The following is a 17,283-nucleotide window of genomic DNA, read 5'->3' on the forward strand; positions in this document are numbered from 1 at the left end:
GTTATAGATGTTATAGATGTCGTGGTTCCTCTCTATCACTCGTCGATGGATGACATCACATGGCATCATCGCAGCATCACATTATGCACCTGCTGCGCCTACGATGACCCAATCTGTAAGTCTTTATTTGCATTTAAATGATTAAGTTGCTGATTACATAATATAATATTACATCAACTAAATATTAATTGCAGGCACAAGGATCGGCAACAGTGATGCGGTACAGCCACGAGGAGCCAGTGAGGGAGATTGTGCAAGGCATGCTCGTTGGCACGCAGTTCCAACACTTCATACCGGAAGTCGCTGCAGAGTCCTCACTGGCTACCGCCTATACGCACGTCTTATCTCCTGCTTATGACTATCATTTGGAGGAGATGAACCTTTCATACCCCCCGCAGGCTGGGCCATCACAGTACAAGTCCCCTCCACTGCCAGAGCGACACTCGAACGCCTCTTACTACCATAGGAGGCGTAGGAGACCAACTTAGTTGGATAGGGTAGATAAGGATCGCGAGCGTTAATGTTTCGCTTTTGTGTATTTGGATCGAATATATATATATATATATATATATATATATATATATATATATGTATGTTTATTTAGTTTTATATTTCAAACATTTGTATATATTTGTTGTATATATATGTTTATTTAATTTATCATAGCCTCCAAACTTTGACTTACCAATGTTCGGAGTTTTAGCGATGAATCATTTCGCCTGAAACATACATTGGCTTGTAATTACTTATTCTAATGTCTCTCATGCAAATACAACAAATAACAAAACAATAATTAGGAAAAAAATAAATGATAAAGGGGCTATTCGCAATTACTAACTACGAACAACCGCAAACCTCAGATTTTGGAATTTCACACCTAATTTTGGAATAAAGTTGAAAGTTGTTTTATCCTTTTCAAATTTTCACAAGACCATGCGCATCCTCCGTGCCACTCAACTAAAGGTGCGTGCAATTTGGTGAATCAAACATTTACAAAAAACACAAGAGGATTTATCAATCCTAAATTAAAGCAAACCATTGCATACACATAAACTGGTTCAATAGAAATTACACTAAACAAAGGGTCTAAAGTCCCAACCAACAACTCGCACATTACAATGCAACAAAAAGATATTGTTCCTTTAACAATTTAGCATACACTGAACTCATGAGAATTAATATTCTCCATCATCTTCACCATCATCATCCTCAGCTCCCTCAGCACCAACCTCCTCATAGTCCTTCTCAAGAGCAGCAAGGTCCTCACGAGCCTCAGAAAACTCACCTTCCTCCATACCCTCGCCCACATACCAGTGAACGAAGGCCCTCTTGGCATACATGAGGTCAAACTTGTGGTCGATCCTTGAGAATACCTCAGCAACACTGGTGGAGTTGGAAATCATGCAAACAGCCCTTTGAACCTTGGCTAGGTCACCACCAGGAACAACACTCGGTGGCTGATAGTTAATACCGCACTTAAAACCAGTTGGGCACCAGTCAACAAACTGGATGGTACGCTTGGTCTTGATTGTGGCCACAGCAGCATTGACGTCTTTAGGAACCACATCACCACGGTACATAAGGCAGCAAGCCATGTACTTACCATGACGTGGGTCACACTTGGCCATCATAGAAGATGGCTCGAAGGCGCTGGTGGTGATCTCAGCAACAGAGAGTTGTTCATGGTAAGCCTTCTCAGCAGAGATTACAGGAGCATATGAGGAAAGCATAAAGTGGATTCTGGGGTATGGGACAAGGTTGGTTTGGAACTCATTAACATCCACATTCAAAGCACCGTCAAACCTCAGTGATGCAGTCAACGATGAGATCACCTGAATATAAGAAAATACAATTGTTAATATTCCATTTATAATCTATGTCACCATGTGCTCTTAATCACATTCGCAGAGATGAACAATCATTCACCTGAGAAATCAAACGGTTGAGGTTGGTGTAAGTGGGACGCTCGATGTCAAGTGAGCGCCTGCAAATGTCATAGATAGCCTCATTATCCAAGAGGACAGCAACATCAGTGTGTTCCAAGAGAGAGTGGGTGGAAAGGACACTGTTGTAGGGTTCAACAACTGATGTTGAGATTTGGGGAGATGGGTAGATAGTGAAACCCAACTTGGATTTCTTCCCGTAGTCAACAGAAAGACGCTCCAAGAGGAGGGATCCGAGACCAGAACCAGTTCCCCCACCAACAGCATTGAAGACGAGGAAACCTTGGAGCCCAGTGCAGTTGTCAGCAAGCTTGCGGATGCGGTCCAAGCAGAGGTCAACAATCTCCTTGCCAACTACCATTAAACAAATCATTAGTACAAAGCATTACAGAAGCCAATAATACAAAAAAAAAATGAAGGCCACGCTACTCACTGGTGTAATGACCACGGGCAAAGTTGTTGGCAGCATCCTCCTTTCCACTGATAAGTTGCTCTGGGTGGAACAGTTGACGGTAAGTTCCAGTCCTCACTTCATCGATGACAGTGGGCTCAAGATCAACAAAAACAGCACGAGGGACATGCTTGCCAGCACCAGTTTCACTGAAAAAGGTGTTGAAGGCATCATCTCCTCCTCCAACGGTTGTGTCACTAGGCATCTGGCCATCAGCCTATAAAAGCAAGATGTAAATAAATCAAGATGGTCACAACAGATTAGAATAGATCATGCAGTAAAACAGTACGCAAACGAATCAAAAATACTATGAACTAGTTGCCCTAAATTGCAATCCATGATAATTAATTCAATTCTCCTAAAGACAGTAAGGCAAATCAACACACAAAATTGGCCAACAGCGATTTACAGACCTAACATTTAAAATTTATTGCGGTGAAGTGATTCTCTAATTAATTAAAAGTTCATTATAAAGCAGAAACAGAAATAGACACTTCCAAGTTCCAACTACAAATAATTTCAATTGTTCATACATACTCTTCACCAATCTTGAACAATCACACTAGAACAACCAAAAAATCTTAATATTGTTATTATTCCTTCAAAAGATACCATAGGTCGTGTGCCTTATTTTTAGAGCATCATACGATTTCACTTAAATACAGCTTGCAGATCCAATGAAGACAAATCACCAAACATTTGCCAACGCCGTTAGAGTTTAATTATAACATATCCTGCGTCGTCAACCATCAACTTAAAGTAGATGGTAGAGGCCTCAAGATATGTTATATATAAGAGCTTTTGCTTTTGGTTGAGACCCGGGGATATGTTATATATACTCTAACAAACATAAATAATGTTCACTGACATGTGACCTTAATCAAGGATCGTTAACCTAAGTAGATAATACTACTTGATTATATCCTTCAGGTTTCAAACGAATCAAGATCTGTAAATACTTCAACATCCACATTCTAAAGGGGCGACTACTAGCAGCGGTTAAATACTAATGAATAGAGAATATCGACTGATTTGAGCACCCATGAATCAATCTCGGAAAATCTTATCATCATGAATGCATTATATAAGATCTAGCATATTTGAAATTTCTAAGTTATAACTCACTAATTTCCGGTCGGATGCCGTGTCAATGTCAAGGATCAGAATTAGACAATTACTATACTTGAAATGTGAAAATGTGATCCGTAATGCCAAATTCAAGACGACATATTCAGACAATATACAATACATTCTCCATACACAGATCTGATAGATTAAACATTAGATCTGGTTTCAAACATCACATGTCAACATGTTCTACAAATATATTTGCATGAACAACTCAAAATCACTAAAATCAACAAATTCAAAACGAAGTAACTTATTTGTTTCACAGAACAACATAGAATCAACAGAATTGAACAGATCGAAAGAGAGAATAAGAAAATATACCTGAATACCATGCTCGAGACAGTAAAGCTCCCAGCAGGCATTTCCGACCTGGATACCAGCTTGACCGATGTGGATTGAAATGCACTCCCTCATTTTCGCTAAAAAAAATCTAGATCCGAAACGTAAAAAGAATAGATTTGAGAGAAAAAAGAGCAGAAAATGTAGAAAAGATTCGAAAGCGTTTATGAAGACGCCTTCTTGATAAACCAGAAAGATAAATGCAGCGAAAAAGAAGGGAAGTTGTGTTTGTGAGAAATAAGGGCGTGGTGGTTCTTATACTGAACAAATGAAGGCAATATTAAAAATGAGGGTTTGCTTATTTTTAACCATGGTTATAGCTAGGATGACAGAGTAGCAGTTTTATTGAACCATGGTTATCAACCTTGTTTTACAAAGAAGCCTTTTATCAATCACCAATTTATTTATAACACATTAACACCATATCATCATGGAACAAGTTTATATAATCAGTTTAATTATATGATCGAATATTTTAAATTTATAAGATTATAAAAATAATCGCTTTAAAACTACAATTTTATAAGTGATCATTTTAAAAAATGTAATTAATCACTTTAAAACTATCAAACTAAAAAAATATATTATATAATACTCTCTCATATTCACACTATTTATCTATCACTATTAAATTGCATTTTATTATTAATTTATAACTTAAAACATAGTCATGTGGGATCTTATTTGATTCGTTTTGATGTAAAGATTATTAATATCAACTTTTTTATAATTTTTAATTATACATAACTCGATATATTAAGAATCGAACGAATGCATTGGATATAGTGCTTAAAGTAAATGGAACACCTAAAATGAATAGGAGGGAGTAATAATTGATCACTTATAATAGGTTACTTTAAAACATAAGTGATCATTTTAAATTTTAAACATCATAATTCATAAATATACATTAGGTCAATTCAATAGAGACAGTCTTCTCATTAGAGAATTTGTGTTAATCAATTTTAGGTAGCATAATTCAAAAAATAATTTATGAATCACAACTTTAAAGTTTACGTATTTTGTGAATAACAAACTCAATACTTTCTTCTTTTTTTTTTTGCGAATTATAAGCATGTAAGTAATAAAGATAAAGAAATTGAGATCAACTACTAAACATTAAACCAAAATAGTCATTACTAATCTTCAACCTTAGGTCATGATGACTTATGAATAAGGTTATAAGGAAGAATGCATCTTAAATACTAGTGTTCGCTCTCAGAGAGCAAAAACTTCCTAAAACATGCGTAACTATCTATTGTCATGGGGATATATACATTTTAAGACATGGATCATACATTCAACAATCACAACCAATGCATCTATCAATTCTCATGACAACGATAAAATTTTTAGGCATCGATTATCATTAATATCGACTCTCGCTCTTAATCCAATGACACTACAATAATAGAAAAATCCAACTTAAACTAAAAACCACATATTCAAACCAAACGTGAATCAAAGTAATCAAACTATATAGATGGTGATTATTCCTAGTCTAAGTCTGAGGTAAACTACCCACTCACGATGGAAATTGAGCTTAAACACAGGAAAAAACATGAATACATAGCAAGACCTTGATGATTCTAATCAACAAGAACATGATATTAAACAAAGAAAACTTGGTTTCATGATAAATTGAGTTTACTTAATATAACAAAATTAAAAAACAAGAAATAAGAGGAAATAGAGGTTACTAGACTTGAAATTAATCAAACGAAGAACCATAGGTAGAAGATGAAAATCTAAAGAAATCTATGAACAAACTTTAATGATATTTCAATGCAAATCAAATGTTTGATAATGTTCTTCAATAACTTGATTGATTAAAAGCTAAAAATAAAACCTTGAACCCTAAGTGTTTGATATTGAAAGTTGCAATAAAATTTTAAAATACTAGATGAACATGAAGAAACATACTAAAGGAAAGTTTAAAAACACTAAGCAACTAAAGGGAGTATGAAACCAGATTTGTATGACACCAATCTTCGAGAAAAACTTTTTTTAATGATCATGAGAACGAATCTCTAGGGGGTGTCGGGTAGAGACGTTTAAAACAGATCCGACGACTCGATATTTGTCCGACCTTGTAACTGAACTCAATATTAACCCAATTTCTAAATAAATTTAAAATTATGTAAAAACCAATATCAATATGAATACAAGACCTGTTTTAAACAATCTGAAATAATTGACTTGCAATTTGTAGGAAAATAGGAAATAAAATAAAATAAAGATATTATTTCAGAATATTATATTTTTGAAAATTAAGATATTTTTAATATTTAGAATATTAAAGTTATTTTATTTCTTAATTATTTAGGTTTGGTTAATATTTTGTTTCCTTATTTTAGTCCTTTTTACTTGTTTAAATAGAGGTAGTACCTCTCATTATTATTCAATACAAACCAAGTATTCAAAACCCAAATCAATCTTTATATCTGCATTATGATTTTCTACATGGTATCAGCGTCGTAAGATTTTCCTGGATGGAAAAACTTTATCGGTATTTTACCATTGATCATAATTCATAATCGATCAAATTCGATCAAAATAAAAACCAAATCAAAACAAAAACCAATCAAAAACAAAAACCAAACTAGAACTATGATTTCTATTGCTCAAATAGAACAGCACTTGTTCCAACTTATCCAAAAATACAACAAAAAAAATCATACTTGGCCAGAAATTTCTAAAAAATCAAATTTCAAAAATTACACCAAGTGGTGTAAAGAAATTCAGACAGAATTTGATGATCGGGGGCAATTTAATCATATTGATTGTGTTTTTGACTATACTCCTATTGCCCATGAATTGTGGACTTGGATTCAAACCTTTCTCGGGCCAAGTTTACTACCTCCCGTGAATAACCCCATCCAGCGTGAGGTCGCGAGGGGGAGAAATGTAGGAGACACTGACGCCAAGATAAACTTGAGCATTTCTAGAGCAGCTCCGGCAACCACCATTGTAGTGGCCACCAGAGCTTACAATTGCAGCCCATTTTAAATAATGGAGGAAAGTGAGATAAAGGCAACATGTCATAAAGAAGTTAAGAAGGCTGCAGGTAACAAAGAAATTAAAACAACCGAGAAGAAAGAGAAAAAGGAGACAAGGAAGAAAATTGGTGCATATGAAAAATACTCACCCAAATCCCTTTTTCTAATAACCTTACCCAAATCCCTCTCCAACCCGTTTCATTAAACCCATACTCGTATCATTTTTCTAATCTTCACCCAAATAATAAAATAAACCAACTTAATTTGTTTCTCTACCTTTTATCTAAATCCGAAAAGTTGAAAATTAATTATGAAAATTTTGCATAATAGATTATCAAAATTTTCTTTGTTAAATCAAAAAATCAACTAGCAGACTTTCTATTAAAGGCGATTGGATTCGAAAAGTTAAAAATTATTGTGCACGTTCGGTTTTGGTGATCCCGAGACCTAACTTGAGGGGGTGTGTAGGAAAATAGGAAGTAGAATAAAATAAAGATATTATTTCAGAATATTATGTTTTAGTTTTAGGAAATTAACATATTTTTTATATTAGAATATTAAGGTTATTTTATTTCCTAATTATTTAGGTTTAGGTTAATATTTTGTTTTCTTATTTTAGTCCTTATTACTTGAATAAATAGAGGTAGTACCTCTCATTATTATTCAACACAAGCCAAGTATTCAAAACCTAAATCAATCTTTATTTTCGCATAATGATTTTCTACACAATTAACTAAGACTTGAATTAACATCTATAATGACAAGCTGGGAGCTACAGAGTAGGGATAGACTAATAGGAGCTATTTTAGACCGCTCGACAATGCGAGCTCGATCCACTAATTTAATCCACCATCAAGTGTCAACTTTAAAAAATTAGGCAAGCGATGGAAAAAAGGCCCCTCGACCCGAGTCACTTTGCTCAACCAGGTCGATCGGATCCCATGTACATCTGGAGAGTGAAGTGCGTTCTGCCAATTTACAAAAACTATTGGAATTGAGTTGCTATTCGCTCAATCTGAGCAATTTCGCTCGACCAAGTCGAGCAATCTTTAGAATAAATCAACTCAACTTGTGTCTCCAAACTAAGCCATCTACATGGTAGAGCCAGCTTGACTCGGCCTATTGTTAGTCGAGTGGGGGTAAAATTTGGCTTATAAAAATAGGGTTTGAATGTGGAGTACAACAAGAATAATATTTCATTATCCCGAAGTCATTAAGTGGCTTCTATATAGGGTGGCGTTTGAAAGTGCCCAACATTCATAATTTTATCCTTGTTAATGATAAAACTGACAAAAAAATTGAATTTGATTGACTTTTAATAACAAACGTTATTTGCGACTTCACATTATTGTTGCCCTAATAGATGACCAATTAGATGACCAATTACATACATGATACAACTCTTATAGGAAGAAAAATGAAAAAAAAATAAAAATAATACAATAAGTATACCAACAAGAATCATTTAGTAGAGGTGGCATGATTTCGAAGCAATTCAACGACTCTTCTCATGGAGGGTCTACTAAGAGGAGATGGTGCAGTACAGAGGATAGCAACTTCAATAACTTTCTTAATCTCTTTGTAGTTGCATGTAGCTTGATTCATTCTTGGGTCTAAAACTTGGTTTGCAGAATCAAAATCACAAGACTCTGCTGCTAATTCTCTCAACCATTTCACTATGTCCTTATTCTCCCCCAACCTTGACTCATTTGGTCGCTTCCCTGTTACTAGCTCTATTAGCACTACTCCAAAGCTATACACGTCGCTCTTTTCTGTCACTTTGAGTGTGTATCCATATTCTGCAAATTAAGTTCACATACAACATTAAGTACAAACATTTATTTATAGTTTATACTGCAATCTTCGTTCTATTATACTTACTACTGACGGTGACATTTTTCCACATAACATGTCATAATCGAATGCGAGTATTTCAGAAGAGATAAAGTATTACAAAAAATCATAACCACATCATTTGATGCGATGAAAACCAAAAACCACAAGGTTATGTTTTAGTGACATTTTAATGTAGTACATATTTAATATTTGGGATATAAACTAGTAGTGATATTTTTCTTAAACATATTAAAAGATGAAATTCAATGAAACACATGTATCCCTTACATTAAATATGTGCCCTAAAAAGATTATTGTTCCCAAATAAAAATAAATTTCACATTTTCACCATCTTAATGGTTTTCTTAAATTTTACATCTAATGTATAAATGTATTATTAAATAAGGTTAAATTTAAACGCATTTCATTTGATAATTAAATTAAATACAACACATAGTATTTATAAGAGAAAATTACTGTAAATAATTAAACATTTTAAATTTTCCCCAATAATAACATTTCTTCCGTTCCAAAATAATTGCAACATTAAGGTTTTTAAACTATTCATTCATCTTATTAATTTGTATTTAGTTTTTAATCGATAAGTTAAAACATAATTTAATGGGATGTTATTGGATTTGTCTCAATTCAAGGATTATTAATATTCAATTTTTATATTTTTTAATGTATATATTTAAAGATATTAAGGGTCGAATTAATACATTGGAATACGTAAAAAACAATTGTTGCAAGTATTTTAGAACGGAGGTAGTACCAAATATTGATTAACTTTGAATGATACCGAGTAATGAGAGTATTCAACTTCATATCGGTCCAATGTTAACCGTTTAGCATTAGATCACATGTCATATCAAGCATTCAAAAATAACAGACAAATATTTTAAAACAGAGAAAGTAATTAAATATTGAATGATACCAACTAATAAGAGTGTTTTAACTTGGTGTCGGTCCAATGCTAAGTGGTCAAGTATTAGGTCACATGTCATGTCAAGCATTCAAGCATAACAGACAAGAAGTAATGGTCCGAAAATCAAGCGAAAATTTATCAAACTCCGCTCATTCAGAAGGGGAGTATGCAACATTCCTACCAGCCTACAACTGGAGTATCAATAATGATCAAGTTGTCCTATGGCTACAAGACAGGGAATCCCTTGTATGTTATCAATTATCTAGGCTATCTGATAGACTCATGACATTAATGTCACAATAATCACAACAGCTAGTGGATAAGATGTAGACGAACCCTCCTTTTCTAAGGGTTATCTTTAGAATATTTCATGTGGAGAAAGTAAAATTTTTGGTGATGATCACTAATCTAGTGTTTTGTAAAAATCAGATTAGGAAAAAAATGTAGTGAACGAATTATATTTGTACCCTTTCAAGAAAAAAAAACAGGAGAAATACACGCAATTAAATAAAATCTCCATGTAAACAGAGTCCAACAACATGCGAAAGTGAACTTTTATAAAAGTGAAAATATACTTTTCAATGATTTTTCATGATTTATAAATGTTAAGACTCAATTATATTTGAAAACGTTGCAAAAAGCCAAATGTAACAATATTCACAATGAGTTCCTAACTTCCTACATGTAAGTAAGAATCTTTTAATAAATAGGCAAGATTAAACTAAGAATAAGTAATCATGTTATAACAACAGTCAACAGATGAAGATGAAAATCATTTAAGCTTACCAGGTGCAATGTAGCCACAAGAACCAGCAAATCGTGACATGGGTGCGATACTCTCTATGTCTCCTGGCCTTATTAATGCCTTAGCGAGACCAAAATCAGCAATCTTTGGCATGAGCTTGTTGTCAAGCAATATATTATTAGATTTCACATCACGATGAATGATGGATGGGACACAATCATGGTGCAAATAAGCCAACCCTTGAGCCGATCCCAATGCGATTGCATAACGTCGAGGCCAATCCAACAACACACCACCCTTTTCTCCGTGCAAAACATCACCTAAGCTCCCATTTGCCATATACTCATACCCTAATAGCCTAAATTCTTCTCCTATACAACTAAACAACAATTTCACAATATTTTCATGACGTATATTTCCCAATATCTCAACCTCTGACTTGAACAATAAATTCATATCTAAATCTTTATCTCTATCGCTCCACAACTTTTTAACCGCTATAGATTGACCCGACTTAAGTGTAACCATATATACTCTACCAGACCCACCAGAACCAATCACATTATTTTCAATGAGGTGTGAAAATATTTCTTCCTCATTAAACCCAATTCTTTGGAAAAAAGTAATTTTATAAGGACAATTTTTCCTTAACTCACTATTTGATTGGACTTTGGATACATAGAGCAAGAAAAGAGAGGTTAAGACAACAAAAGCTAAAACAGCTAAAAATGAAGCCAATAAAAAAGAAGCAGGTGCAGGTTTTGGGCAAGAAGAAAGGCCTTTTAGATCCGAACTACAAAGTCTCGGGTTACCCGACAAACTGCTAACGTAAAATTCACGGTTAAACCGACCCGGAACTTTTCCCTCCAACTGATTATTTGAAAGATTAAACTGGTTTAGTTTAAGGTTGGTCAATTCCACCGGAATCTCGCCAGAAAATAAATTATTCGATAAATCTAAGTATGTTAAAACTGGCAAATTGCCTAGTTGACTCGGAATCTCGCCGGAAAAATAGTTTCTAGACAAATTTAATTCTGTTAATTGAATCCATGAACTCACATTTCTCGGAAACTCACCGGAAAATTTATTCCCCTGTAAGTCAATTTCTTGTAAATTCTTCAATGTGGTTATACAATTAGGCAATTCCCCACTGAAATTGTTTTCACCCAAATGAAGAACAGTTAATACACTTAATTTGCATATTTCTAAAGGTAGATTTCCAGAGAATAAATTACCAGATATTTGAATTTTTGTCAATTTTCCTGAATTAGAAATTGTAGAAGGAAGCTTACCTTGGAAATAATTGTTAGTTAGCTCAACAAAAAACAGTTGAGGTAAGCCCCAGAAACTCTGAGCAATTTCACCGGAAAAATTGTTGTTTTGGATCCTTACATATCCTAATGAATTGCAATTTCCGTAAGTTTCCGGGAAATTACCCGAAAATTTGTTGTTGAAGGCGATTATTTGCTCTAAATTCTTCCCATTGCAAAGATTTGCTGGAAATTCACCGGAAAAATTATTTGTTGAAACATCAAATTCTATCAACATCGAATTTAATCCCAAATTCGCAGGTAACTCGCCGGAAAAACTGTTATTAAAGAGCTTCAATTGAAATAGATTCTTATTTTCTGCTAAAATTGCTGGTATCTTCCCCTGTAGAAGATTATCGTTAAGATTAAGTGATGCTAATGGTAATGCAGCGAGACTTTCCGGTAAAGTTCCGACGAGATTATTCTGTGAAGCGTCGAAATTAACCAAACCCTTTAAATTTCCCAAACTTGCCGGCAATTGACCTGATAATTGGTTATCAAAAAGCTCCAATTGAAATAAATTTGTCAGATTATCAATACACGAAGGAATCTCCCCGGAGAGAGAATTCGTCGCGACATCAAAGTTTCTCAATGATTTTAACAAACAAATAGATTCCGGAATCTTCCCGACTAGATTCGACGCAGTGAGCCAAAGAATCTGGAGGTTCGAGAACTTTCCAATATAACTCGGAATCACGGAGGCTTGAAACGGGTTGTAAGCGAGTTCAAGGTGTGTCAACTCAGTTAAATTCGTAAGAAACTCGGGGATAGGATTTCCAGTAATCGAGTTACTATCTAGACGAAGAACTCTAAGAGAGAACAAACTCGAAAAACTTCGGGGAATATCACCGGAGAAGTTGTTTACCGAAAAATCAACTACATAAAGAGAAGAAAACTCCGGTGAAAACACCGGAAGTTCGCCGGAAAAGTTATTATCAGAAATGTTAAGAGAGTGAAGATGAGAGCAGAGAGAAAGGGAAACAAAGCCATGAAAGAGATTGGAAGAAATGGAAAGGTTACGAAGAGAAGGAATACGGCAGAAACCGGAAGGGAATGTTCCAGAAAGTTCTAGATTATCGAGATTGACGGCGGTTACTTGGTGAAGAGAATTACAGGTAATGCCAGTCCAGTTACAGTGATTGGAAGGTTGTGGAAATGGATGATCGTGGTTTGGTAGTACCCAGTTTGAGAGACCGTTATGGTCGTCGGTTATTTGGTCGTTTTTGACACGAATAAGGATTACTGAGTCGGTTGTGGCGGTTAAAGATGCAAATGAGGAGATGAAGTAATTGAGGAAGAAGAAGGAGAAGAAATGAGAGGAAGCCATTTCTGGGTTTTTGTATGGATTATGAACTTTGTGGTTGGTATATGAGGAGTGTAGAGGTAAGAAGATGTATTACTCCCGGCCCCCGGATAAGGATATTTTGAATGGAAAAACAATAATAAAGAGGGAAAAAAAATTTAACACGAGTGATCAATGATTCACCATATACATGAATTATGCATTAAAAGTGTTTGTAAATCAATAGATAAAGCATCTATATGTTGAGTTAAAGATTTAGAGTTTGACCCCTATTGGGGCGCAAGTATCAGTTGAGTGTTTCTTGACTGCACGCATCCTCTTTACTCTCTCTTTAAGAGAAACATGTATGATATGTTCGCATCTTTCAGGAAAAAAAAAAACCATCTTCATTTAAGGTTGTCTAATTTTGAATGATCTCTTACAAATTTAAGAGTAGCTCAAAATTAATCTTTTCTATAGATGATTAGAATTGAACTCTTTTTGAGAGTCATAAGAGAAAAAAATAAAAGTCTTCAACTAATAGGATTCAGGTTCTCAGATCAAAGGAGCTTGAGAAGTAACTTTATTTTTATTTTAGACAATTATATTTCTTGTTTTCGTAACGAATTTTTCTAATTTATATCAATTTTTTTGATATAATTAGCTTTGGTCAATATAATTTTAAAAGTTTTTAATTTTTATGGTCTTCACATATTTTTCACTATTTTATTTTAACAATTTTATAATATTCATAACTCTCACATATTGTTCACTAAAATTACTTTAACATTTTTTTAATGTTGTGTTTTCCATTTTTCTTCCGCTAATTTTATTTTATATATTTTTTAATGCTTATTTCTACGATTTTTTCTTTATTAACTTTATTATTTAAAAAAATAATATTTTTATCACCTAAAAGATTTATAATCTATGTAAATATTTTATACGAGAACATCAAATAGTAACGCTGAGTAAAGTTAGGCAAAGCTAAGAAAGGAGGAGCTCAAAAATGAGCTTTTTTTGAGCTTTAGTCGGTAGAAGTGTGAAATAGAGAGCAAGTTAGGCATGATTAGTGAAATTACTAAAAAGTGTACAACTACAAAGAGATGTATGTGCTTATTATTCCAACTTGTTTAAGGTGGAGAACAAGTGTGATTGTGTGAAGGTGAACGTGATTTGTGTTCAATCTTCCTCTTTATCAAGCTGTCAGTACCAAAGTGTGTAGATGAAGGATTGTAAGTAAATATATGCACATAGATCTAGGCATTTAGCCGTCTAGATTTGCCTTTTTTTTCCTATATATTTTATTTTTATCCGATACTCCATGAGCACATTATTTTATTTGTTAGAAAAAAATTAATTAAATCTATTTGATTGTGGTTTGGGAAGTTCCAAACCTATTAATTCTCTCCTAAGCAAAACTAAATCAAGACTAAATTAATTCCAATTCCAATAGCAATCTTATTAATTTTCTCAAATCCCTAAACTAAACATCTGTAAGACTAACGACGGGGGACTTAAAGAGACCGACGACAAACTACCATCCATGCCAACCGCCGGCTTCCCACCACAGACATTAATTTGAGGTATATATGTATTACAATATTCAATGTATTATTTTTTACATTAAAAAGTCACTTGACTTTCTATGATAGATCACAAGGATGATGCTAACAACAAATCACAAGGATAAGCCATCTTCGACAAACATCTTTATTGATTTTGACTTTTAGACTTAATTGAGATTTTTTGTTGTCTGTTGAAGTATTTCCTTTTTGGATATTTTACTCTTTCTGTAACACTTGTGAGATTTTTTAAATTTGTTTAACGCATATATTTCCTTGACAAAACAATCTTATCAGGAATTACCAAACCAAAAAAATGTAGCTTAGTAAAACTATTTGATTATATGAACACCATTTTGGAAATTAAGTTGTAAAGAACACCAAAGTTGGAAATTTTTTATTTTTCAACCTTAATTAGGCAAATCACTCCTCTTTGAGAGACATATCTCAAGTCCAGCCCATTAAAGATTGATGCCTACTTATCGTATTCTTAATGCCTATTTACATTATCCTTAATGCTTAATTATCGTATCCTTGATGCTTACTTTCAATATCTTAAATGTCTATTTACATCATTCTTAATGCCTACTTACAATATTTTAAAAAATATATAATGGGCCCAATTAGAGATGGTATCTCACAAGAATTTGTGTTTAATTATTTATATGATAAATTATGCGCAATAAATTATACTTACTCCTATTCACCTTAGGTGTTCTATTTACTTTTAAAACACTATTTATTTATTACTCTTAAATTATATTTTATTATTAATCTATAAGTTAAAACATAGTCATGCGAGATCTTATATGATTCGTTTTAATGTAAAGTTTATTAATATCAATTTTTTATAATTTTTAATTATACACAATAAAATATATTAGGGATTGAATAAGCGTATTTGATAGAGTGCATAAAATACATGAGACACTTAAAATAAATAAAAAAATAAACGTTAATATGATGAAAATATGTGATAAGATAATTTAAATAAAATATTAAATAATTATTTTTTTCTTAATATTAATCGCAATATAATGATTAATAGTAGCAAAATCATAAGAGGTAAATATTTAATCAGAGTATTGATGATTAATATTCGAAAATATCTCCCTATTTGATAGTATTACTTTTCTTTTCTTATAGTATAAGTTTAAGAGATACTCTCCCCAGTCCCCTAGGTTCCACATTTTTCCTCCACTCCTAAATCAATATTTTTACCATAAATAAACAAATTATTAATTATTTAAATAAGTTATCAAACATAAATCTCACTTTATATTTTTTCTTTCTACATTTTATTTTGTAGTAACATTTTAATATTTTAGCTACACAACCAACACAACACCCCGAATGCAATAAGTGTTTAAAATATATTCGACTTCAAAAATGTATTTACAATTATGTAAAATTCAACATAAAATTTAATTTTAAACCAATCTAAAACACCTGACTTAAAATTAACCAAAAATACATAATTTAAAAAACATAAAACTTCAAAACATCAAATGTTCACCCTTTTAACATTGTTGTCAAAAAGAATTATAAATGCTATTAAATGCAGCTGCTCCTTGTAATCCCAACACTAAACTACCACTGCAGTACGTCGCCTTACTACGTAAGGCTTAAGCTACACTTTTTTACATTAGTACTTCTATGGCCTATTTGAGTATTGATGAATAGCTAGTCTTTTAAAAGATCGTCTTTTTGAGAGACTGTTTTTTTGAGAGACTGTATTTTTGAGAGACGTATTTTAAGTTCAACGTATTAAAAATTAATGTTTATTTACCATATTCTTAATAATTACTTAAAACTTACTTACCGTATCCTTAATGCTTACTTTTAATATTTTAATGTCTATTTACTTTTTTTTTAGTGCATGCTTAGAATATTTTAAAAAATATATAATAAATCGGTACATAGATCATTTCTCACGAGAATTTGTGTTAATGAATTCTTTTTAATGGTGACTTGGTAACTCAATAAGCCAATGTTTTTTTTATGTTCTTTTTATTTTGTATTTAGTATTATCTTTTACACTTAGTGCAAAATAAGTGAAATTTAGTGAAAATAGAAATTATGTTGAAGAAAGACAAAAAATAAATGGATAATAAAAATGAATGGTTAAGATGGAGAGATGATATAAGTTTATAGCTTTGTATATGAAATTAAAAAATAAGAGTGAGATCATTACCTAAAAAAAGAGGTTGCAAAATCAGTGGGATAAATTAAAATAAAAAATTGTGTAAAATAAGAAGGACATATAGAGTATTAGTTTATTATTTCATCTAAATCTGATAATTTGCATTTTTGGACAAATTTATGAAAAAAAAGGGTTTTTGAACCCATAATGACGAAAAAAAGTATAGAAAAAAAAATAAATAAATAAAGGTACAAATGAGCAACAACAAAAAATTTAATAATGAAATTAAATCTATCACTATACTAAACTTTCACACTAGAGCTTATAATCTCTAATAATGGAGTCTTTCAACGAATACAAATACAAGCCTCACTTAGAATTTACAACTCTCTCCCTCACTTTGATTGGTTATTCTATACAAGGACAGATACATTTAAACATGAAATCTCACTGATTTTCAAAATTTACATTTTAATCTCTTTATTACTTTTTGTCCTAAAAAATAGACTCAAATATAAAAAAAACTGAAAATCAAGAAAAATTTATAAAAATGATAAAATAATGAAAAGCATAAGAAATTTGAGAATGCGATGAAAAAATATTTCAAATAT

General features: G+C 32.5%; 2 protein-coding genes across 2 annotated transcripts; both read right to left on the reverse strand.

Annotated features, from left to right (window-relative positions):
- Positions 1–1,025: 1,025 nt before the first annotated feature.
- On the reverse strand, positions 1,026–4,233 carry LOC130821373 (tubulin alpha-2 chain). The gene is made up of 4 exons (XM_057687106.1): positions 3,847–4,233; positions 2,377–2,611; positions 1,927–2,297; positions 1,026–1,832 (listed from the first exon to the last, which is right to left on the reverse strand). The coding sequence occupies exons 1-4, from the start codon at positions 3,937–3,939 to the stop codon at positions 1,176–1,178; spliced, it is 1,356 nt and encodes a 451-aa protein (XP_057543089.1). The 5' UTR covers positions 3,940–4,233; the 3' UTR covers positions 1,026–1,175.
- A 3,764-nt stretch (positions 4,234–7,997) lies between these two features.
- Positions 7,998–13,115, reverse strand: LOC130821374 (LRR receptor-like serine/threonine-protein kinase HSL2). Its single transcript, XM_057687107.1, has 2 exons — positions 10,414–13,115; positions 7,998–8,662 (listed from the first exon to the last, which is right to left on the reverse strand). Exons 1-2 carry the CDS (start codon positions 13,007–13,009, stop codon positions 8,325–8,327), a joined length of 2,934 nt encoding a protein of 977 aa, XP_057543090.1. The 5' UTR covers positions 13,010–13,115; the 3' UTR covers positions 7,998–8,324.
- Between the last annotated feature and the right edge of the window lie 4,168 nt (positions 13,116–17,283).

The sequence above is a fragment of the Amaranthus tricolor genome, chromosome 8, assembly GCF_026212465.1.
Source record: "Amaranthus tricolor cultivar Red isolate AtriRed21 chromosome 8, ASM2621246v1, whole genome shotgun sequence".
Taxonomy (NCBI): Eukaryota; Viridiplantae; Streptophyta; class Magnoliopsida; order Caryophyllales; family Amaranthaceae; genus Amaranthus; species Amaranthus tricolor.

What these genes read in the sequence shown, in the direction of transcription:
- LOC130821374 (XM_057687107.1), bottom strand. Translation starts at nt 13,009, where the DNA reads ATGGCTTCCTCTCATTTCTTCTCCTTCTTCTTCCTCAATTACTTCATC. An exon ending in TTGTGGCTACATTGCACCTG is followed by an intron (nt 8,663 to 10,413) that starts GTAAGCTTAAAT and finishes CTTAATTTGCAG; the next exon opens with AATATGGATACACACTCAAA.
- LOC130821373 (XM_057687106.1), bottom strand. Translation starts at nt 3,939, where the DNA reads ATGAGGGAGTGCATTTCAATCCACATCGGTCAAGCTGGTATCCAGGTC. An exon ending in GTCTCGAGCATGGTATTCAG is followed by an intron (nt 2,612 to 3,846) that starts GTATATTTTCTT and finishes TTGCTTTTATAG; the next exon opens with GCTGATGGCCAGATGCCTAG. An exon ending in TGCCCGTGGTCATTACACCA is followed by an intron (nt 2,298 to 2,376) that starts GTGAGTAGCGTG and finishes GTTTAATGGTAG; the next exon opens with TTGGCAAGGAGATTGTTGAC.